Source organism: Mixophyes fleayi, chromosome 2, assembly GCF_038048845.1.
Source record: "Mixophyes fleayi isolate aMixFle1 chromosome 2, aMixFle1.hap1, whole genome shotgun sequence".
In the NCBI taxonomy this organism is placed as follows: Eukaryota; Metazoa; Chordata; class Amphibia; order Anura; family Limnodynastidae; genus Mixophyes; species Mixophyes fleayi.
In genome coordinates this window covers 361851733-361875602 of record NC_134403.1, presented here as the reverse complement: position 1 = coordinate 361875602, position 23870 = coordinate 361851733, and the positions used below count along the sequence as shown (strand labels likewise).

The window sequence follows — 23870 nt, the reverse complement described above, 5'->3', positions numbered from 1 at the left end:
AGGGAGTGAGGGAGATCACCCCTATTTCAGGGAGAGTTGGCAAGTATGTAGTATTCACTCTGGATCCCCTATTGATCACTTATTAGTATATACCATAGTTGTCTACTCTCCGGGAATGTTGAGAGACTCTCCTGGACTGCCGAGAGCAGTGTTACTTTCCACATCCGCTGACTTCTCTCGAGAAGTGGATAGGGGCTCGGCCTAACGATGCGATTCACAGCAGATTGCATCATCCTAGCCCCACTCCCGGCTGTATTCTCCCACGTATCGGGGGGTTTGAGCAGCGGGGGGCGAGGCCTAATGATGACGCATTTCCCCCACTCCCCCGCATTACAGTAACAGGATCTCCCCTCGGGGATAAACGGGGGGACAGAACCTAAAGGTTGGCAAGTATAGTATATGCTTGAAAGCCTAATACTCCAAGTGATTACAAGAAAATTCCTTGTTCATTTGAACAGACAGCTACCACCTGTATTTATTTTCCTTTAAAATGTTCCTGAGGCTGCTGCTGAGTTAAGTCTTGCCCCCCGGGCTAAAATTTACCAGCCCCCCCCCCGATTCAGTTAAGTAAATTAAGTTGCCATCTGTGCGCAGTTTGTATGCTGCATGCTTCTCCTCCCACAGTCCCAAAACACACTGGTTCTCCTTCTGACTCCATATACATATAACAGGATCAAACTACTCAGAACTAGGGATGCTCAAAAATTTGGAACAATTTCAAAATTCGATCGAATTTGACTGATATGATGGGCGCAAACATTCACGGTACAATGGGCAATCATCCATGATTCACATTGGCGGTTCACGTTAAAATGAGTGTTTTAAAATATTTTTATTTTTAAAAGACTATTTAGGTAATGATTTTAAACAATAAATTTTTTGAACTGCAAACATTCCTGTGTTAACATGTATCGATTTAAGCTCAGATGTTTAAGTTGGTTCACGCATTGTAAAACAAAAAAGAACAAATTCCATCAAATTTTAAAATGTCAACATATCGGTCAGGGAAATGTTTGAGCATCTGTACTCAGTATTAACTTTGCAGAAGCCACTCCCATACAGGAGGGGCCTGAATAGGACACACACCCTACGCTGATTAAAAAAAATAATCTTTGTTATTGCAAAAGGAAACATGTACTTTTTATAGCACTGTGGGATGCCTGCATTGTGTGATTGGCAGTTTATATATTAGATCTGCAGAAGGAATCCTCAGACTGCTGTACGGGGAGTGGGAGTCTGTGCATTCTCCTAGTGGCTGTTTCTAGCTGTAAGAAGAGATGCTACCAATTAACAGCACTGCAGAAGCAGGAGATGTCCATGGGGGTAACATTATAAAAGGATAAACAGGTTTGTTTCTGTGTAGGAGGAAGCTTCATTTGTGTACGGCTTAGAGGCATATTAATGTTTAATAGGGTGATTTAACGCAGTTTGAAAACATCTTTGAAAAAGAAAACACGTATACAAGATTACTTTTATTTATTGCTTCGTGGCAAGATAAGGTTAATGCCATAAACTGGTCTAGAACTGTATTAAAAACATTTTACAACGTACTCTGTTTACTTGTAGATGACATTGCTATAATACATATTAGACAATAATAAAAAGATATAGACCTAGCATTGGGAATGGAGAAATTGAGTGCAAAGTGGAGATGTTGCCTAATAGCAACCAATCAGATTCTAGCTGTCATTTTGTAGAAAGTAATAAATAAATGAAAGCTAGAATCTGATTGGCTGCTATAGGCAACATCTCCACTTTTTCAAACCCGCAGATTAGTAAATATACCCCCTAGGGTTACAATTTCTGAGTCACTCTTTCACCTCCTCCATCATCCTAATTGTCCATGTACCCTACCATTACCGTATGGGCAGGGCCGGTGCTAGGGTCCATGGCGCCCTAGGCATTTTTACAAAATCGGCACCCCCCCCCCCGCAAAAATCGGCGCCCTCCTCCCTCCTCCACCCTCACTCCGTCTTTCTTTACCTTGTCTCACCACCGCCGCCTCTCTGCTCCGTCTCCTCCCCTCCACTCACTGACACAAGTGAGTGGAGGGGAGGAGACGGAGCAGAGAGGCGGCGGTGGTGAGCAATAGCCTCTTCCCCCCTCCCCGTGTATCTGAATGCTGTGCGGCGGCCGTGACAGGTATGGTCAGCGGTCGCCGCACAGTTTTAAAGTCATTTACCATTCTGTGGCGCCCTCCAGAGCCCGGCGCCCTAGGCAAGTGCCTAACCTTGCCTAATGGGAGCGCCGGGCCTGCGTATGGGTCTGTATAAAATAAAAGGTACATCATTCAGCTCTCTCTAACCATGTCCAAGCGTTTACAATACACAGATAATACATTATTAATATATAAAACAAAAAAGAAACAAACAACAAATGTGCAAAGGGAGCAGAGGGCCGACCTTGCAAACCAGTCGCCCTAAGTCTGGACCTTAACAAATTTGGGTCTGCCGGGACGTCAGATAAACGCAGACATGCCTATCAGGGGGAATTCAATTGGCCGCTTTACTCGTGAAAGTAACGCAAGAAGAAATCTCTGTTAAAATTACAGTACTATCAGTAATAGAGAGCGGGCCGCAATACACGAGTAACGCAGCCAATTGAAATCCCCCCTCAGTGTCACATTGTCACAATTTCCTGAGTGAGAACATGAAGATGTCTCATGATAATTGTTTAACAGTGTTAGTAGTAGACCGCACCATTTCTAGTTTGCCAAGAAAGGAATGACATCAGAACTCTCTGATTATACACTTATTTTGTATAATACACCCTCCACTAAATAGCCACTGAGGTCAAAAAGTTTCATTGATAGCCCCTCACTTCTAGAGAAAATCATTAAAACAATCGTCAATCATTAAAACATACATGATGTGAGTGTCATTTCCCCTGCCATTTATTCTGTGCAACATTAAAAATAACTGTAATTTATCTTATTAGAAGCACTTAAATAGTTATATATTTTTTGAATACATCCCCATGAATATTGGTTGAGGACACAATAACGACAATAATCTAAATAACAGTAAATGCACTGAACACCCAGCAGCCAGTATCTGAACGCTCCATCAAGATAACACAGGCTATAAACTTCATTAAAGCTTTATTACCACCTATGAGACTATTTTCTAGGTAGCCCCTTCCCCCAGGCGGAGCCCTGAGGGCTGCTCCGTGCTGCCATTTGTCCTGGAACTCATCCGTTTCTCTTATAGCCAGGGACAAAAAACGATTTTGCTTTTTAAGCAAGTGAGCAGGAGAACCAATCACAAACGATCCAGTGGATTCCAATCTTTTTCAATTAAGGTCTCCAAAAATTTTTGAAGGCACCCCTAAGCCAAAATAATTACCAAGTACCTGGCCAAGGCACATCTGTGACATCTTCAAGGCACCCCAGGGAGCCTAGGCGCACATTTTTGGAACCACTAGATTAGTCCGTCTGAACCCCCCACCCCTCCTCTGGCATTTAAAGATGGTGAGCATTATTGATTTATTGATTCTTTAATACAGAACTGGAAGAGCCCCAGTAAAAAATGGCCACGTGGGGCAGTCCATGCGGCCGCGGCTAGTAGGCGGGGCTACCTTGGGGAACTACTTTCCTAGGTGGTAGTGCAGCTTTACGATAAACTGTAGGATCGGCTACTTATTTCTCTTATAGTTGCCAGCTGTCCCTATTTGCTAACTTTGGTCCCTATTTTTAATATTGAATTATTGCATAGTAAAGGGTTACTTTCTTCCTCTCAGATGCAATTCTTTTCGACCATTCTTATTTTCTGGGCTTTATACTTTGATATTTACTGTAGAGGAGTTTTTAAACTGCCCTGAAACACACGTTCTAATGTAACTGAGGAAATGGCACGAATGATGGGAGAGAGCGCCACGCAATAAGTGCCTAGATGCAGAGCTCAGCGGCAGAGGAACTGGAAACTATTTTAAAACGTTAGCAACCACGGTCTGCAAGCAGCCATTGTTTAGCATTCAGGACCTCGCTGTTTTATATCTGTCACATTCTGTTATATGGTCTGTGTCTGCCTGTGAGAACGACAATTTACTAACAGCAGGAGAGTGTACTTGTAATTTTAATATGAAGTTGTCTTTCTTTTAGACGACGTTTCTCCAGTTGTGATAGATCTCGCCGAAATCCATGCTGTTAGGCAATTTGGTATCATTGTACTTTTGAATAATTAAGGCGAGCTGGAACACACTATTCTGTCGTTTCTTGAAATAAAAAAGTTTGATTTGTTTACACACAGACACAATTCTACACAAAAGTTGTTAAGTTTTACAGTTGTAATGAAAGGCCCATTGTACAGCTGCCGGTGCTATCGCTCTCTTCCTAGAATGAAGGGTTTCATCATTATTACTATTATTATTATCGTAGATTTGTAAGGCGCCACAGTGCTCCGCAGCGCGGTACAATAGGAAAAACAGGACATGTATAAAACAGGGACATACAAGGCAGACAAAATAATTGCAGACATGAAAACAAAGGGTATGAAGGACCCTGCTCATTAGAGAGCTTACATTCTAAGTGGAAGAGGGCACAGCTGTAACAAGAGGAGCGAGTGAGGGATAGTTGTGAGGGTGTATTTGTGTGAATAGTGTTATCGAGGATAAGGTCACCTCTAAAAGAAGAGATGGGTTTTCAAAGAGCGTCTAAAGATTTGAAGGCTGTGGTAAAGTCTGATTGAGCGCGGTAGGGAATTTCATAAGTGGGGAGCAGCACGGGAGAAGTCTTGTAGATGGAGTGAGAGGTGGTTACCAGAGAGGAGACAAGGCCCAGGTCAGAGGTAGATCTAAGAGGGCGGGAGGAAGAGTATTTTAATATGAGATTTGAGATATATGCAGGGGTAGTGTTGCTGTCTTTGTAGGTAAGGGTGAGTCATTTGAATTTGTTTCTCGAGGACAAAGGGGGCTAGTGTAGGGATTTGCAAAGTGTGCAGCAGATGTAATGTCCTCTACTAATTATAATAACCATTTCTTGTAAGAAAGGCATACAATCCGTTTGTAAAATATTCTAATTAATTACCGTTCGCCATCTCACATGATAAGGAGTTCTACATCTTAACCACCATATTTGTAATGCAAGTACAAAGCATATAAAACAAAACTCAATCTATACTATGAGTCCATACCCATTGACCACTCTTGAAAATGTCCATTCAATTTTGTGGGAGTGCATTGTAGAGGCTTACATGAATTGTCATACCAGCAGTATTTGTTCCATTTACGTCAATAGCCCATTCGTTCCAATGGACCATTCATTTCAATGGAACATTCATTTCAATGGAGTTGTGGACTACTGGCCTGATTCATGTAAGTCAGTTTGTGTGCCGTACCTTGCATGACAAAGCTCTGCGCATGCTCAGAAATGGACCTCACGCCCATGTCCAAACACAAATGACAATTACTACTGCCTATGACTTTAAGGGTGGAATCGGGGTTGGGAGTGCAGTTAATGAGGAGGAATATGGCTGCATAAAAAGTGAAGCTATTACTGCAGATAACACTGCAAAGTCCTATTTATTAAGGGGAGTTAAGCCCTAAGGCCTTCGATAATGTAGGGCTTCTCCCTATTCACCAAAGCCAACGGTGGTCAACGCATACGACGGGGAAACATATTTACTAAGAATAGTGTCAACAGTGTCAGAACAAGTACCACCGATGTCCTCTGTTTGCCATCTCAGGATGGCGTTAGCCGGGGGCAGCAATGGAATAAAAAAACAAAGTTTATTGCATTTTTTTACAACTTTGTTTCTAGTATTAATTTATCTTTAGAGAATCTGGAACTGGATGCCCAAGTCCAGGCTTCCAGCTCCAGTGCCGGCTCTTGCCAGGGAGCATCGCTCTTAAATATTCCCCAAAAATATTTTTGATTGCGGTGATAAGCAGCGATCAAAATGCTGTAGAATATAGGAGTCTTAATAAATAAACCCCATAGTCCTAATAAATAGCCTCTTCTCCGATTCAGTAAAGAGCTAGTAGGGCAGACTCTGGAGGTACGTACAGACTGATCACGTGTCAACAAATATGACCATGAGCGTTGCCATGGAACTCCATTGTATTTTAGCCACAGTTAATGCATCTGAACACTGCAGGTAATGACAAAATTCATGCACTATCAGCATCAAAGACTGTTTCTAAAATGACACCCGTATGTATGAAGCCTTAGAAAAACAGCGCAGTGCTTGTATGTCGTCATCTTCCATTCATCTAGAGCTATTACGTTTTTGTTGAATCTAAGTAGCCACAAGTAGGACTCTATATATCATTCAGAGGACAGAGAATTATTTTGACATGTTTATATATAGGTGCATTAGAGTCCCTGAGAAAAGTCTGCAGCCAGGAACTTCTCAGTACTCCGTACCCTCCTTTATTGTATGGATATACATGAACATATATGTCACTGTCAACAGTTAATCCTACAGACCAGACTCAGGATAGCTTCTGGTTGTCAGGCTGTTGTGGAACTACAATAGACCGAGTATGTTCCGCCAACTTCTGGCTCAGAAGACATGCTTGGACCTGTAGTTCCACAGAACTTGGAGAGCTACAGCTTGCTAAGACTATAGATTGTGTAGCTTCAAGAACAGCATAGAGAATGTTGACGTTTCAGAAGTCTTTAATGTTTTGTCAGTTTTAGGAGCTATTATTACAGTGAGGAAGTCAATTGGGCAGCCAGAACCTTTTAAGAAAATAACTAATTCTTTCACGTCTAAGTTTTATGGTTCTCTTTTATGTTAGAAAATCACAACAGTTTTTATAGCAATTCATTTTCAATATTTTATTATCCAACATTAAAAACATCATATTGATTACACGCTGAGGCTTGTTTACCCATATGGTTGAAAAAAATAAAAAGTTAATGAGAATCCTACAAAACACCCGTTGTCTTCTTGTCGCGACACGTCCAACCTATTAACTAAATGCAGTCAGCCCGTAAAGTCAGATGGGTGTCTACTGTAATGCAATATACAGGCAAACTGAGATACAAATTAATGTAGATATACCAAAGATTTCTCATCCTTTATAAATCTCTGAACTGGCCTATTCTACAAGAAAAAGTATAAATAATAAAGTATTTGGGCTGACAATATGAGCAGAATAAGGATATATATTAAGAATTGTACCTGTCCTTCTGTTCTTTGATGTGTTGTGAGCAAGTGTACAGTTTGTAGAAAGGGTTTTAGGAGAATCCCTCTCAATGTATGAGTTTAGTGTATTTGTATTTATTTCTTTAAATACTTTATTTTAATTATCAAATACATCAATACGAAAAGTAACAGGCCTTAGGTAAGCATAAAAAAATAAAAAAATAAGATCGTAATAGACCAAGGTGCAGTAGACATTTTCAATACAGCAGATAAAGAATTATAATGGCCTTTAAGAAGTATGTGAATGTGTGGGCGATTTAGGTATATACCCGTGTAGAAAGGAATAATGAGGGTGAAGGAGAGGGAGGTGGGGGGTGGACTGAGGCTAACTCCAAAAGCCCCAATGAACCTTGAGTGGATGAACAGTGGCTAAGTGGTTAGCACTTCTGCCTCACAGCGCTGGGGTCATAAGTTCAATTTCCGACCATGGCCTTATCTGTGTGGAGCTTGTATTTTCTCCCCGTGTTTGCGTGGGTTTCCTCCGGGTGCTACGGTTTCCTCCCACACTCCAAAAACATACTGGTAGGTTAATTGATTGCTATCAAAATTGACCCTAGTCTCTGTCTGTCTGTCTGTGTGTGTATGTTAGGGAATTTAGACTGTAAGCTCCAATGGAGCAGGGACTGATGTGAGTGAGTTCTCTGTACAGCGCTGCGGAATCAGCGGCGCTATATAAATAAATGATGATGATGATCTTTAAAGAGAATTGTCAGGATTCAGCAAGTAAATGTCGAGACAAACACGTGAATGTCTGAGAGTCCGCAGGTGGGGAGATTTTGGGGAGTTGATGTGTTGTAATAAAACCACAGGCTGCAGATCTGGGTGAATTTATGGAACAAACGTTAATGTTTATCGTGTAGGTGTGTACACATGAACCTGCATGATCATCGGGACTTGGTAAAATCGTTACAGAAATTGCATCTAAAGTAATTTTCAGAAGTGTGTACCCAGCTTAAGAGTATTAGTACATACACAGGGTTGAACAACCTGTAGACAAGCAGAACATTAGAACATTCACAGGGCGAGACGAATGTGTTTAATGCACAACATAAAAGGTTTGAAAAACACAACTGCCAGCAAAAATAACAGTGAACTACAGTGAATATATGTGAAGCATCCAAAAATTTTAAACATATTTAATGTATTCAACTTCTTAGCTAGTTATAGACTGACCACTTATTATGTATGCTACACAGGCTAACTTTTATTGATAACAACAAAAATATGGGAGACTTGCGCTTCCCAATGTAGGCAGCAAAGGGGAACCTGGGATATGTGAAGGAGAAAGGTCCCAATCCCCTAAGGGTCTAGAAAGAAATAATGTTCCGTTAAATTTGTGAGTTCACAAGTCTGTAGCTGGTTGAGAAATTGAATTGTATCTGCTTATGTTTTTCATGAATAGGTAGTTTTTGAGTCTCTTTCAACTCTTGCACAATTTGTGGTGCTTTTCCAGCTATGTACAAAGAAGGGTTTGGCTGGAATGCTGTTATCCCGTCTTGTGGGTCTTGCAACTGAAACTGGAGGTGGTACTACTGTCACTCCTTGTTTGTTAGCTGCATCTCATAGTTTGATCTAAATGTCACTTCCCTGTGTTCCTATTTGAGCTTGTTGCTCAGGCTGAACTGCTTGTGAAATTTCATGAAATTTAAGTGACGGAGTCTTCTTTAATGACATTGCTTCTGCTAATTGTTATCTTGTTTGTGTCCTTTGTGGCTCTTGCTGTGGTCTACCAGGATGTCTTACTTTGTATAAACTCACTCCTTTTTCTTTTTGAACACATAAATAGGCCTTGTTCCGAATTTTACCATATGCTGTGGCTCGGACTTCCTGTTGTTCTACTATTCGAATGTGATTTTCTCTGTAGCCTTGCTGGATAAACAGTGTTGGTGACAACAGCCTCTCATGACATACACTATATGGACAAAAGTATTTGACACTTGTTAATTATAGAATTGAGGTGTTTCAATCAGACCCGTTGCCAGAGGTGTATAACAACAAGCACCTAGCCATGCAATCTCCATTTGCAAACATTTGTGATACAAAATAGGTGGTTCTGAAGAGCTCAGCGACTCCAAGCGTAGTACTGTGATACGATGCCACCATTGCAATAAGGTTCGTGAAATTTTATCCCTGCTGGGATGAAATTTCACAACTGGTCAACTGTAAGTGATATTATTAGAAAGTGGAAGCGGTTAGGAACAACAGCAACTCAGCCACTAGCGGAAGACCACGTAAATCACAGAGCGGGGTCAACGAGAGCTATGGCTCATGGTGCGTAAAGGTCGTCAACGCTCTGCTGATTTCATAGCTGAAGAGTTCCGAACTTCCACTGGCATTAATGTAAGCACAGAAACTGTGCGGCCAGAACTTAATGGAATGGGTTTCAATGGCCAAACAGCTGCATGCAAGCCTCACATCACCTACACCAATGCCAAGCGTCGGATGGAGTGATGTAAAGCACACAGACACTGTGGAGCAGTGGAAATGTGTTCTGTGGAGTGATGAATCACGCTTCTCTGTTTGGCAGTCAGATGAGTCGAATCTGGGATTGGTGGATGCCAGGAGAACGTTACCTGCCTGACTGCATTATGCCAATTGTGAAGTTTGGTGGAGGAAAGATACTGGTATGGGGCTGTTTTTCACGGTTTGGGCTAGGCCCCTTATCTCCAGTTAAGGACAAACTTAATGCTTCAGCATACCAAGTTATTTTGGACAATGCTATGCTTCCAACTTTGTGTCAACAGTTTCTTTTCCGACATGACTGTGCCTCAGTGAACAAAACATGAACTACAATGACATGGTTTCATGAGTTTGGTGTGGAAGATTAATTGGCCTGCACAGAGCCCTGACCTCAACCCCATCGAACACCTTTGGAACGGAGATTGCGAGCCAGATCTTCTCATCCAACATCAGTGCCTGACCTCATAAATACTCTACAGAAAGAATGGGCACAAATTCCCACAGAAACACTCCCAACATCTTGTGGAAAACCTTCCAAGAAGAGTAGAAGCTGTTATCACTGCAAAAGGAAGACCAACTCCATATTAAAGTATATGTATTTGAATACAATGTCATTACAGTCCCTGTTGGTGTAATGGTCAATGGTCGGGATACTTTTGTCCATATAGTGTATCTCTGTCAAACAGCATACTTAGCCTGCTTTCAGAGAGAGCACACATTCTCTCTGCTATACATGTCTATTCTTTTTTATATTGCTGTAGTCTGGAACACAATTATGTTTTTTTCAAGATGGCTAGTATCTTACCACTTGTGTATTCGGTCTCAGTATTTACATGTACTATCGTTGGTGCTTACATGAACAAGATATACTTCAATTATCTTCTGTACGTCATCCTTGCATTGCATGTCTTGAATGATCTTTGATGAACATAAGAAAATACTTCTTTCTTTCTGGGTTCCCAATGTTCTCTGGTCCACACTGTCCCACGTGAATCAACTCCAGAGGATGTTTAGTTCTGCTACTGCTGGATTTTGGGAAAGCTTTCCTTGTTATTTCCCCTTTCAAGCAGTTAGTCCATTTCATCATCTGGCTGCACTGATCAATCCTGATACCATTAACGAGCTGCTTTTTAGCTTACTTCCTTTGCCTCGGGGGTCCAACATCCTAGAGGTCAACTCCACATTTGGATAGAGATCATGTGTTGCTCTTTTCTGGCCTTTTTGCACTTTAGCTGGTAGAATTCTTCAGGGATTTTTCCATCTGCAGAAGTGTGACTTCCATTTGTGATGATGGAGCTGTTATCGTTGAAGGTCACAATATTGTCTTGGTTTGTGGCTTTCTTCACTGACAACAGGTTGCTCTAAAGACAAGCTACATATAGTATATTCTTTACTGGTATCTTTCTTTGCAGTGTAGGGATACAGGGGCAGCTTCTCATTTTCCTTCATACTGTATATTGTCCAATTGCTACAGTAATTATTTTTGTCTTAATTTGGTCAAGGTTTAAGAAGAAACTTTTATTAGTCCTATGGCATGCTCTGATGCTCAAACAATGGTATTAAAGGCAGTCTTATAACAGAAGTATTATCTTCTCCTTTTACAACACTATTGTTTTTTTGTTGATTATTTTGCTTCCCCTGCTGATTAATTCTAGCTTTACAAACTTGGTGTACCGATTGTCTCAGGAAGAGAGTCCTGGGATGGTGGATAAACGTGTTGGCCTGGTTTAGCGGTGGTCAAACAGAGACGCAGAGTCTAACGGGTCCCCTGGTCTTCACCAAAAAACGCTGCAAGGCAGAATGGACTTTGCAGTCAGGAACATGCAGGTCGCGGCCCTCTGTTCAGCCACTAGGAGTAACACAGCAAAGACAAACGGAAGTCCTAAAGCAGGTCAGCTAGCCGAGGACTGGTACACTGGCGGTAGCAAGGTACAAAATCAGTATGCAGAAGGGAAGTCCAATAACAAGCCAGATCTGGTACACAGGCAGTAGTGCAGAACAAGATCCGAGAGAGAGTGGTCAAAACAAGCAAGGACTGGTACATGAGGGGTTAACAGGCAGAAACACTATCCAAGGAGGAATCACAAGGAAAGCCAAGGTCTGCAACAATACAGCATAAGAGGGGGTCAGTGTGAGTATGAATACCTGTTGCTCTGACACAACTGCAATGTCAGAGTGAACTTTATATGGTTTGAATATGTCGCCTCCCAGCCACGATCATGTGACCAGGGTGCTGACCTCTACACAGAGGCAGAGGGAATCAGCAGCACAGGAGTGTGGGGCAGGTAAGTTTTGTGACACTTGCCAGTTGACCATTACGTTAGGTGACAAAGTTTCTTGCATACATGACATTCCCATGTTTCACGCTGCCGACTATAGTTTTTACCCGACTCTTGTGTCTTTAATGCTGATTGCTCTCTTGGCACATTGTTATAGCTTGTACTTGAATTTATCCATAATGTGCTTTTCAGCTATCTATAGTAATATACCTGAAATGTAACAGAGGAGACATTGCTGAATGCATATGAAATGGAACAAAACCCAAATATGAGATAGACATGTGCATTTTTTTATCATAGGGGCAAACTGTCTTACTAGATACCCACCCAGACAGCACCTGCTCTGCAAAGGAGTAACTTCCTGGGTGCTGCGTTGCTGCTCTGATCTCTGCCCTCTCATAGGTGCTGCTCTGAGCTCTGCCCCCTCGTGGGTGCTGCTCTGAGCTCTGCTCTCTCATGGGTGCTTCTCTGAGCTCTGCTCCCTTGTGGGTGCTGCTCTGAGCTCTGCTCCCTCATGGGTGCTCCTCTGAGCTCTGCTCCCTTGTGGGTGCTGCTCTGAGCTCTGCCCCCTCGTGGGTGCTGCTCTGAGCTTTGTCCCCTCATAGGTGCTGCTCTGAGCTCTGCCCCCTCATGGGTGCTGCTGAGCTCTGCCCCCTCATGGGTGCTATACCAAGTTCCAACCCCACTCTTGGCTGTTGATGAAATCAGGGCAAGAAGGAGACTGGGAATGTAATCAGTCTAAAGAAGGCATATCCTGACAGACCATAAACCCCACACATTTCACTACATTCTCCTACTGTCTACATTAATATGCATTCTAACACTGCACAGCACTCCTTCTCAAACTGGACAGCACTCCTTTTAATACTGCACAGCACTCCTTCTAATACTGCATAGCACTCCTGCTAACATTGCACAGCACTCCTTCTAACACTGCACAGCACTCCTTCTAACACTGCACAGCACTCCTTCTGATACTGCACAGCACTCCTTCTAACATTGCACAGCACTACTTCTAACGCTGCACAGCACTCCTTCTAACGCTGCAAAGCACTCCTTCTAACGCTGCACAGCACTCCTTCTAACGCTGCACAGCACTCCTTCTAACACTGCACAGCACTACTTCCAATGCTGCACAGCACTCCTTCTAACAATGTACAGCACCCCTTCTAACTCTGCACAGCACTCCTCCTAACTCTGCACAGCACCCCTTCTAACACTGCACAGCACTCCTTCTAACTCTGCACAGCACCCCTTCTAACACTGCACAAAACTCCTTCTAACACTGCACAACACTCCTTCTAACTCTGCACAGCACCCCTTCTAACACTGCACAGCACTCCTTCTAACACTGCACAGCACACCTTCTAACTCTGCACAGCACTCCTTCTAACTCTGCACAGCACTCCTTGTTACACTGCACAGCACTCCTTCTAACACTGCACAGCACTCCTTCTGATACTGCACAGCACTCCTTCTAACATTGCACAGCACTCCTTCTAACATTGCAGAGCACTCCTTCTAACACTGCAGAGCACTCCTTGTTAGACTGCACAGCACCCCTTCTAACACTGCACAGCACCCCTAACACTGCACAGCACTCCTGAGATAAGACCTAACGGTGCTTCCAATACAATAGTATTCAACGGACCAGAGGGCAGCCGCGCTGTGTTGTATAACAGGACAATAAAGACAACAACCTTGTCTGATGATATAATTACACTGAGATATACAACCTGCAGTTTCTGAGGAAACCAGAAGTAACTGCAACTGAAATAAAACTAAGGGACAGCTCATATAAAGCTGTGAATTTATCTCACCAACTGGTGGAAAACTGGTCCCATTGGGATAATATAACCTATGCAGTCATCCAGGAAATATAGCTGCCTATTACTGTCCATAGGCTAAAGCCTGAGGGTCTTACTTTATATCGCAAAACCAACATTTTACAATACTTGTTCCTCCAGAGCGGCGGAGATTGTGTGTCGGACTACAGTGTCCATGGGGCTCCTTCTGTGCCTCTCAGGGGCATCTTATGTGGAAAGCGCTATTTTAGGTGCACAACTACCATTGTAATAAAAACATATAAATGTTGGATAATGACACATCTATAAAGAACGTCCTGATGTCCCCTTACTCTCATCATGTGACATAAATGGAACTAATCTGAGCAGTAAATGATAACTGCGGTCCAACAGCGATAGGAGGCGGCCGGGACTTGCAGTGACATTTTTACCTTTTTGCCATACACAAGTGGTGTCTACCAAACCAGAAAATTAGCATTGTGCTCACTCAGCTATAGGAACACAATGAATGTACAGCTTGTCTGCTTATCCTGCATAAATGACACATATTGTCTATCATGCATTAGATTAATAAAGACTAATTGCATATTAATTGCTGTAGGTAACTGCACATTTACACTTTGTTATCATAACAATTTCCTACTCTTGATTCTTTGTAACTTTACAAACAGGGCCTGCGCTACCACTAGGTAAACCTGACAAAGTCCTATAACCAGGAAGAAACGCGTTGGTTACCACTTTCCAGCACCCTCAGAACACCGGGAAGCCAGACCAACGTCCACTCCCTGGGTACTCGTTTCCTGAAAACTGCTGCAAGAAGACTCACCCCAAACTTAACCCACCGCTTCTGCTCTTCCATATACAAACACAAAGACCCTTCTAAGAGCTAGCTATCTACATTCATACCTGCTCCGGTACTTACCACCACAACACCACCCCCTACTGGACAGAAACTATAATACATTTTTCCCCAAGTAACCAAAACTAAGCTTTAAACACTGCTACACTGTAGTGACCTCCGATTGCTATAAACACCCCACTTATAGGAAAGTGCTATAGACCCCAAATTATCTACAAACATTTAATCTATAAACACAAAAAAAGCTAACACCCACCGCTCTTCTAAGAGCAATCTCCCAACCTATTCACAGTCCTATAAATATCCTAAACTACTAACCTCCTTTATCTCATATTAGATACCCCCTCCTACGAAGTACCATTAGTGTACCAAGGGACGGGAGCGACATCACAAAATGTAAACACCCCCTCTATTCCCTATCTCCCTCCTCCACCATCTTTCGTCTCTTTAGCCAGATCAAAGAACCCCCTCTGTACTCCAGATAGACACACCTCAATTCCACAAACAACCAACACGGCAAGGAAATGCACAAATATCACCACGTTGTGCAAAGTAACCTCTACCAAATTCTTAAAACCAGGACAGGAACTCCAACCACTCCTTTCGGCAGCAGTCTCACCAGTACATAGAAGCAAGCGAAGGCGTAGATTATTGAACCTAGGTGATTGCCTATGGCACCAGGGTTTTGTGGGCACCTAAAAAATCAATCAGTGGCATAATGCCAATTATTCAGTGTCTTTATTTTCACTGTGGCGACCCCACACAGAGTGTCGGCAGCTGATTCAGAGAGGCAGCAGCCGACAGCTACTAACCAACCCGTTAGGCTGCTGCTCCTCCATTTTGGAAGTGGGCAAGGATTGCGACTGAGGGCAATGATGTCACAACCCAGTGCCACATTCAGAAATAGAGAAGATGCCACCTGTTGTCACTCCACACAAGGTAAGAAGTGAGTGGGGGGGGGGTGCCTTTTAGATGGGTCTAGGTGTTTTACTAATTAAAAGACTTAGATTGCAATAGATACAGAATTTGATGCAACTACATTTACACAATTTTCCATCTCTCTCTTTGGATTTATTAGTGCAGAAATCTCACTGCACAGCAAAGACATTTATAATTATCACCATTTACTACTAAAATGTGAAGCTATTAGAGAGTTGGTAAAAGATTTCATACAATATGTAAGCTTGTGTCCTGATTTGAACCACTGAAGTCTTTGGAGCTGAGCAGATTTTCTCTAAGATGCAGCTTTTTTTCAAAGTGCAATGATTTTAACAGGCACAGAGTTCACTTAAAAATAGAAATTGGCTAAACTTCATTAATAGCACATTTATTGACCCAAGAACACAGACAGAACATTACAAGTAACTATTAAATGTATCACATTCAAAAAGCACAAACCAGGCTGGTGTTATTGGATAAGGTAATATGCAAGGAAGGATATCACTGTCACTCCTGTCACTCAGGCCCGGCGCTCCCATTAGGCAAGGTTAGGCACTTGCCTAGGGCGCCGGGCTCTGGAGGGCGCCACAGAATTTTAAAATACTTTAAAACTGTGCGGCGACCGTTGACCATACCTGTCACGGCCGCCGCACAGCATTCAGATGGACGGGGAGGGGGGGGGAAGAGGCTATTTTGTCACCACTGCCGCCTCTCTGCTCCGTCTCCTCCCCTCCACTTACTAGTGTCAGTGAGTGGAGGGGAGGAGACGGAGCAGAGAGGCGTCGGTGGTGAGACAAGGTAAGGAGAGGAGGGAGGAGGGCGGCGATTTTTGCGGGGGGGGGGGGGGGCGCCGCTTTTTAAAAAATGCCTAGGGCGCCGTGGACCCTAGCACCGGCCCTGCTGTCACTCCCAACTTTTAACACTTTCCTCAAAACCCATAAATCACTGTCTGATAGCCCCGTTATCTCTGGGACTGGGTCAATAACTTTTAACTTTTCTTCTTTTGTTGATTAGATTCTATAAGGTCACATTGTAAGTCTGAGATCCAATGTCCAAGACACCATGTGCATTGTAGATTAAGTGGCCAAGATACACTGGAGTTCTTTCTACAGCTTCTTGACTCTGGACGTTGAAGCTCTATATACGTATAGCCCACAACTAGCTGGAATTGATGCAGTACAATCTTTTGTTAAACAGGATGTGGCACATTTTATGTATAGGTGTTGTGGACATCAATGGGAACTATGTTTGGCCCTAGCTTTGCAACGTTGTATATGGGCAAATTTGAGGAAGAACTAATATGTGGAGGCCCATACGCGGCCATTCCTTGTACTCTATGGCCATTATTTGGGACAAGTGTCATGATTTGGCACTTGATTTTGTTTCTTATCTGAATAGTATTTTTGTTAGAAAAAGATGGAACTGACTAGAAATAAATGGAATTAACATACTCCTTGGGTAGATTAAGTGTGTGCCAGTTAGGTGCACAAAATATGATAGCTAAATATATAATTGGTATAAGAACTTTACTACTGATTTTTGCATGTAATAAACCAGTATAATTATATCTGTCAAAAAGTATTCATTAAATACAGGATTATCTTGAACATTTTATTTTTGAACATAAGTTGTTGCCATAATTGGTAAGTGCACGGAAAATGTGATTAAGTTTAATATAATATCTTGAATTTCTTTTCGTAAAGCCCCATGGTACTGCTATTACAGTGAACGAAACGCGTCAGCAGTGACTTTGTCTCCTGAATATCGAGCTTATCGGTGTCTGTGCAGAGGGTGATGGATAAACTATTAATTTGTGATCTGCGGGATTAGTGTCTGCTAAGTCTGGATTCCTGTTAAACAACATTTGGAAACAGGAGGCCAATGATTCCGATTGCATTTTAACAAGAGGACTCTTCTACACGGCGAATATTCCCTAAAGAATAAAAAGGAGAGGACTTTGCAACAGTCCACAATGTGGGTAATTGTCCTCCTAAGGTTGGGATAACTTACTGCCGAACAAAATAATTGTTTTGAACTTTCCAGGTGATTAGAATGTCCTACAATATTTATAAATCTTTATAAGAGCTATCTCTGTTTCACACAACTTGCAAATATCCGATAACAAGACACCAGCCTGATTGAGGGAATCTGCTTTATAAATGTGATATGATATCTAATCATTTCTTGTATGTTTTATTGGTGTTCTTAGGTCAATAAGTGTGTATTTAATGTACTGATATATAACTAATTCCTATTTACAAGTGAAATCTGCCTGTTAAAATCATTGTTCCTTTATCGCTATCTGTGCTCTAGGAACCAGGTTTTCCAAGCTCTGTTTTAATTAAATTTAATTTTTGTTTTGAATATTTGGGGAAGTAACAATATCCCTGTACGGCAGCTAGATACACTGCTTTGGTATTTATATGATATCTTTATCTGTTTTAGCGCCTGTATCAGCGATCACACCCCGTATCCACCCACTTCAATAGTAAAGTGGGCGCGATAAGGAACGAAGTCTTGCTCTTCTGGTAGTCCAGGAGACTCCCCAAAATTCAGTAGTATCACAGACATTCCACGTTACCGTAAAACAGTAGATAATTATTTACAATATATATGAACAATTGTTATAGGTGCACTGTCAATAAACTATTCAGCAATGTGCAAGGTAGCACAGTGTATTTAAGTGAGGATAAGATACATTGTAAGTTCTTCCTCTCACATTGCTAGAAGTGGAGATGGCCTGTGAAACTATTAATATTTGGTAGTCTACATGTACATTATTCAAGACGTTGTAGCATTACTAGATTAAACTCATCCTGACGCACAATGGAGGTCATTTACATGCAAAACAGATGATCTACAACAAAATATGCACACAGGTTTACAGAGCAAGATGGCCACCTTTGTGTTTGGGCAAAAGTTTGTAGAGGCATGGGGGGTGAAGTTGAGTGAAGTGAAGGGCATGGGGGGCAAGAATTGGGTGAAGTGAAGGGCATGGGGGGCAGGAGTTGGGTGGAGTGAAGGACATGGGGGGCAGGAGTTGGGTGAAGTGAAGTGCATGGGGGCAGAAGTTGGGTGGAGTGAAGGACATGGGGGGCACGAGTTGGATGAAGTGAAGTACATGGGGGGCAGTAGTTGGGTGGAGTAAAGGACATGGGGGGCAGGAGTTGGGTGAAGTGAAGGGCATGGGGAGGCAGGAGTTGGGTGAAGTGAAAGACATGGGGGGCAGGAGTTGGGTGGAGTGAAGGGAATGGGGGGGCAGGAAATGGGTGGAGAGAAGGACATGGGGCAGGAGTTGGGTGAAGTGAAGGACATGGGAGGCAGGAGTTGGTGAAGTGAAGGACATGGAGGGCAGGAGTTGGGTGGAGTGAAGGACATGGGGGCAGGAGTTGGGAGGATTGAAGGGCATGGGGTGCAGGAGTTGGGTGGAGTGAAGGGAAATGGGGGACAGTAATTGGGTGAAGTGAAGGACATGGGGCAGGAGTTGGGTGAAGTGAAGGACATGGGGGGCAGGAGTTGGGTGAAGTGAAGGACATGGGGGGCAGGAGTTGGGTGAAGTGAAGGGCATGGGGGGTCGGAGTTGGGTGAAGTGAAGGACATGGGAGCAACAGTTGGGTGGAGTGAAGGACATGGGAGCAGGAGTTGGGTGCAGTGAAGGACATGGGGGGCAGGAGTTGGGTGCAGTGAAGGACATGGGGGCAGGAGTTGGGTGAAGTGAAGGGAATGGGGGCAGGAGTTGGGTGGAGTGAAGGAAATGAGGGGGCGGGAGTAGGGTGGAGCGAAGGAATGGGGGGGCGGAGTTGCGTGGAGTGAAGGGAATGGAGGGGCAGGAGTTGGGTGGAGTAAAGGGAATGGGGGGGCAGGAGTTTGGTGGAGTGGAGGGTATGGGGGGCAGTAGTTGGGTGGGGTGAAGACGCTCTTGGTGAATTGCAGAGTAGGCATTCAGGTGCACCTCATTTGGGGAGCAGGGCAGAAACAAGGCTTCATTTTATGGAGAGAGATTATTGTAATGAGATGGGTGACGAGGGCACATTTTCAGGGGGTCTCTGTACAACGCATGCACATTTTGCTTTCACAAAAGGAGCTGAATTCGGTTTAAAATAAAAATCAATAATTTTAAATTGCGCAGTATTCCGAGGGCCTGCTTCATTCCGGCACTCAAAGCAAAAAAAGGAGCAAATTTGCTCCAGGACAAACCATGTTACAATGCAAGGTGTGAAAATTACTTTATTATTTTGCACGCAAGCAAAATACTGGCTGCTTCTTCTTGTAGCAACAAATACTTGATAGTTACTCCTTTTTTTGCTTTGCTCTCCTTAATGACTCGACCCAAATCATCAATCAGCCCTAGTGCAAGCCTTGGCCTGGCCTATGGGGGTTGGGGTAGTTAACAAGACTGGGGCATCTGGAGGGACAGTTGTGTCAATGCAGTGGTCGAAGCATAAGGCACAGGAATAATAGTAATAATAATAATAATAATAATAATAATAATAATAATAATACCAAATTAGTCATGATAATATCCCACACAATTTTAAAATAAACTTTAACTTAATAAAAGACTTCTCAAAACCCTTGCTCACCAGTTTAGCAAGTACAAACAGCATCTTGTTTTCGTTATCCAAACGGAGGAAAAAAAAATTTTAGGGGTACTCTGAGCAGCGCAACGAAAAGCTTCACACACAAAAATGACACATAATAAAAACAGTTTAAGGAGATGATTTACTAAACCTTCTAAAAAGAAAGGGGAAGTGTTGCCCATAACAACCAATCAGATTATAGTATATTCTACTATGTCAGTGATGGGCAACTCTGGAAGACAAAGGGCCGCGCGGAGGAAGGAGTAAGAGCACACGGCGTTCTCTCCTCCTCCGTTATGCAGCGTCACGTGATGCGGAAGTCGGCGGCCCCCGATCTGCGTTATTCTCTGCTAAATCGAAAAATAAGATCTGGAGAGGCCGACTGGGGGGTGGACGCAGGTTTGGCGCCTGTTGCCCACCACCGTTCTATGTAGATATGTGATGAATTCCAGCTGCCTTTTGTATTTATAATGTATCCACTTCACTATTCTGACTTATGCGCTGCCAGTTACTTTATCTATCTCGGCCAGACCAGCATTAAAATAATCTTGCTCAGCAAAATTAAGTCTCATTTTTGTACTTCTGCCATCACTTCTCCCAAATCCTCCCCTCTACCTGTGCTATCTTCTGCTCCCCTGCAAACATAGCGATCTTGCTTCACAAGCCTAGGCACCCCCACCAATTGAGGCACACCCTTGATGAAAAGCTGTATTTGTACTGAGGAGTTGCCGTTTTGGCCTTTATAAATAAATGACCTACAATATATTTTACCATTCCTCAGCAATTCCATGATTGGTTGTTACAGAAGTCTGTTTGCATAGAACTATAATTCCACACTTAATACATTTCTGCTTTTAGTAATATAGAAAGGATATATCTTGAGGACAAGTTCACTGAGTTACCTAAGTCCAACTTTTTGTGTGGCACTGTAATGTTTACGGCATTATACACCAAAAATGAATTCAATATTTTTAGGTGGCAAAACATTTTGACTACTGTTAATCGGCAATAACTTGAAAGAAGTATCTAAGAATTGTTGTATTTGGTATAAGTTCCCGGGTATCTTAAATCAATCAAACCAGTGAACGGTTGGTAAATATTGACACGTCAGTGTTAAAGCAAAAATGGTTTTGTTAATGCAGAGCTCAGCGCAAACTACTAGGGAGTGTTAATTAGGATGCCGTAAATACCTCTAAAACTTTCATTTGGGTGTTTGAAGTGTCCATACATCATTCTGTCATATTGTTGTTGTTTAGTGGGAAAATAAAACGCACAATTGGGAAAGGGGCAAGTGCTTTCTGCTTCGTTGATTGATAGCGTCGGTATGGAAAATGTTATGTAAATTGCATTCAAGAGTTCAGAAGAACTCAGACATTAATTGAAATGTATGCAAATAGCTGGCATTGATTTGAATACAGCAATTTCTAGATTCAAAACATGATTTGTATAGGAAATCCTTACTGTATGCGAGTGCTATGAACTATTGGGAGAGAGAAGCTTCAAATTCATGAAAGCATCTGAATGAAAATGTAGTTGTATATAAATATCCGTCTCAGTTGTATCCCGAGAAATATATAACATCTTATATATCTCCCTATTATCCACTTTTCACAGGAGTGTAAAAAAAATCTTTTGGAATCTTTTGTAGCCTCAGTGATAATATCTCCCCATTCTTTGCACTATTATAATTTTTTACATGTAACTGTGTAAAGTACAATAGCCCAATTATACCAATGATATTTTTACACATGTTGAGATGTATATTATCAATTCAACAACACACGCTTTAAATTATGATTAGATTTTAACGATCTGTTTTGTTGTTTTATATACTTCATAGTTTTATGGTCTGTTTTTTTATGGTCTGTTTTTTTTTTTATTAAGAGTTACTGACCTATAATTTTGGTCCCTAAGGTTAAAGCAACATTTATTTTCTTTAGTAATGAGCATTTTGTTTCCCGCAAGTTTGATAAAACCGTGAATAGTTGTCACGTAAGTAATATGTCTTATTGGATAATATGTTTTAATGTATGTATACAGCCTGACCCCAGGGGTGTATTCGCAGCAGAACAGAAAGTAATTCATTTTCACTAGCCCCTGTGGAATGATTAAATATACATATGCTGAACTCCGCATTGCATACATCGATAGACTTGTTACCTGTAAATTACATATCAATAATTATAAAACATTTAAGCCTTGTGGTTAGTGGTGTTTCTTGACATACTGTGCTACAGAATGGTAAACCAGCCCTGCAACTCAATTCAGAAACAGAGAGAAGAACTGCAAAGATACCACTAGGTTCTAAGGACATTCTATAAATGCAGATGAGATTTTCAACAAGTCCCAGAAACTGAGAGCGTGCTTATTTACAATAAACCTATATAGCTCCATAAGAGACAACGCGGTTTGTACAACTGACTGCAATCGCCAGAGCCGTAACTTAGAATTCTAGTGCCCTGGGCGAGAAAGACAAATGCCGCCCCCCTAGCCCTCAATTTTAACCAAATTAACCTAAAATATTCCTAAATTGCGCCCCCCTTCAGCGTTGCGCCCTGGGCGGTCGCCCCTATCGCACAGCCCTAGTTACGGCCCTGGCAATCGCTGTTACAACTACTAGCTTCAATAATTAACGTAAAACTCTCTATTATGGGAATACATCTCCTTCCACCATGTACAAAACTACCATATATTTATATATATATATATATATATATATATATATATATATATATGTACTCAATAACTTGAATTGACCTAGCTGTGCTGACTTTACACTGTAGATATAAACTATAAGATCCTTCTTTAATTTACTTATATTAAGCCACTTGAACATAGGTAATTGCCTGTACAATTAGTTTCTGACACCAGACTATATACTACAGCTTCTGCAGATGTTCAGTGCTGCTGACTTCAGTAACAGTTATTGCATTTTAGGAGGATGCAGATAATCTTTGCTATAAGACAAGTAGAGACTTACCTCGCTCATGATTTCTTTGAGATGACAGTCCTTAGGTCTCCACTTCCTTTTACACCGAGGGACGTGCAGACAGAGCTGTTTAATGTACTAAGCTTTTTCTCTTAAAAGGGACTTCTTAGTGGCATCACTATCCCAGGGAGCCAATAAGAGTCCTGCAGTTTGCAACCGTTTAGTGTTAGTTCATTTTAACTAAAAGTCTAAAGAGACACCTAGCGTCAAAGTGGGAAATTGCATGTTCACGTTAGCATCGGGACTGTTGCAGGGCAGAGTATGCCTTTGTCAGTTGTTACAGAAATGTTATTGTGTAAACTCGAACGTATTTTTAAAAGGCTCTGGAAACACTGACTGAAACTCCCAAGCTGATGTTTCCACAATAAATAATATTGTTATGAATCATCTGCCTCAATGCTATGACAATGAAAGAATGCCATGTGGCCATAAAGCTTAGATCTGTTGAGATATTCTTAAACAAGGTAGCAATTGAAAAGATCAGAAGATGTAAATGGAATAAACAACGATAGGGACGGTCATTTATGTTCTAGTGAGCCGGAAAGGATGAGCCTTATTCATTAACAAAGGAAAAAAATGACTTTTTTTTTTAAACGCACGTACATTGGACGTCTAAATTCAGCAAGGAGCGGATATAAAGATACGTCTACGGATGAATACAGGTCTAGAACCGTTCTGCTCAAATATATATGTGGAATATCAAGTCACAAAAAAACCAACAGAAAAAAAATCTATTCGATTATTGTCACCTGTTAATAATATGGTCATTACAGACATTAAAAAAAAATTGAAAAAAGGTTATTTTTTGCTT

At 42.0% G+C, this 23870-nt stretch overlaps 1 protein-coding gene across 1 annotated transcript in view; it reads right to left on the bottom strand.

The window, feature by feature from the left end:
* Positions 1 to 23168, bottom strand: part of PCP4 (Purkinje cell protein 4) — a 60815-nt gene extending 37647 nt beyond the window's left edge. Inside the window, exon 1 of the mRNA XM_075198241.1 lies at positions 23051 to 23168. Within this exon, the coding sequence (XP_075054342.1) occupies positions 23051 to 23059 (9 nt within the window). The 5' untranslated portion in view covers positions 23060 to 23168. The remainder of the gene's footprint in view (positions 1 to 23050) is intronic.
* Between the last annotated feature and the right edge of the window lie 702 nt (positions 23169 to 23870).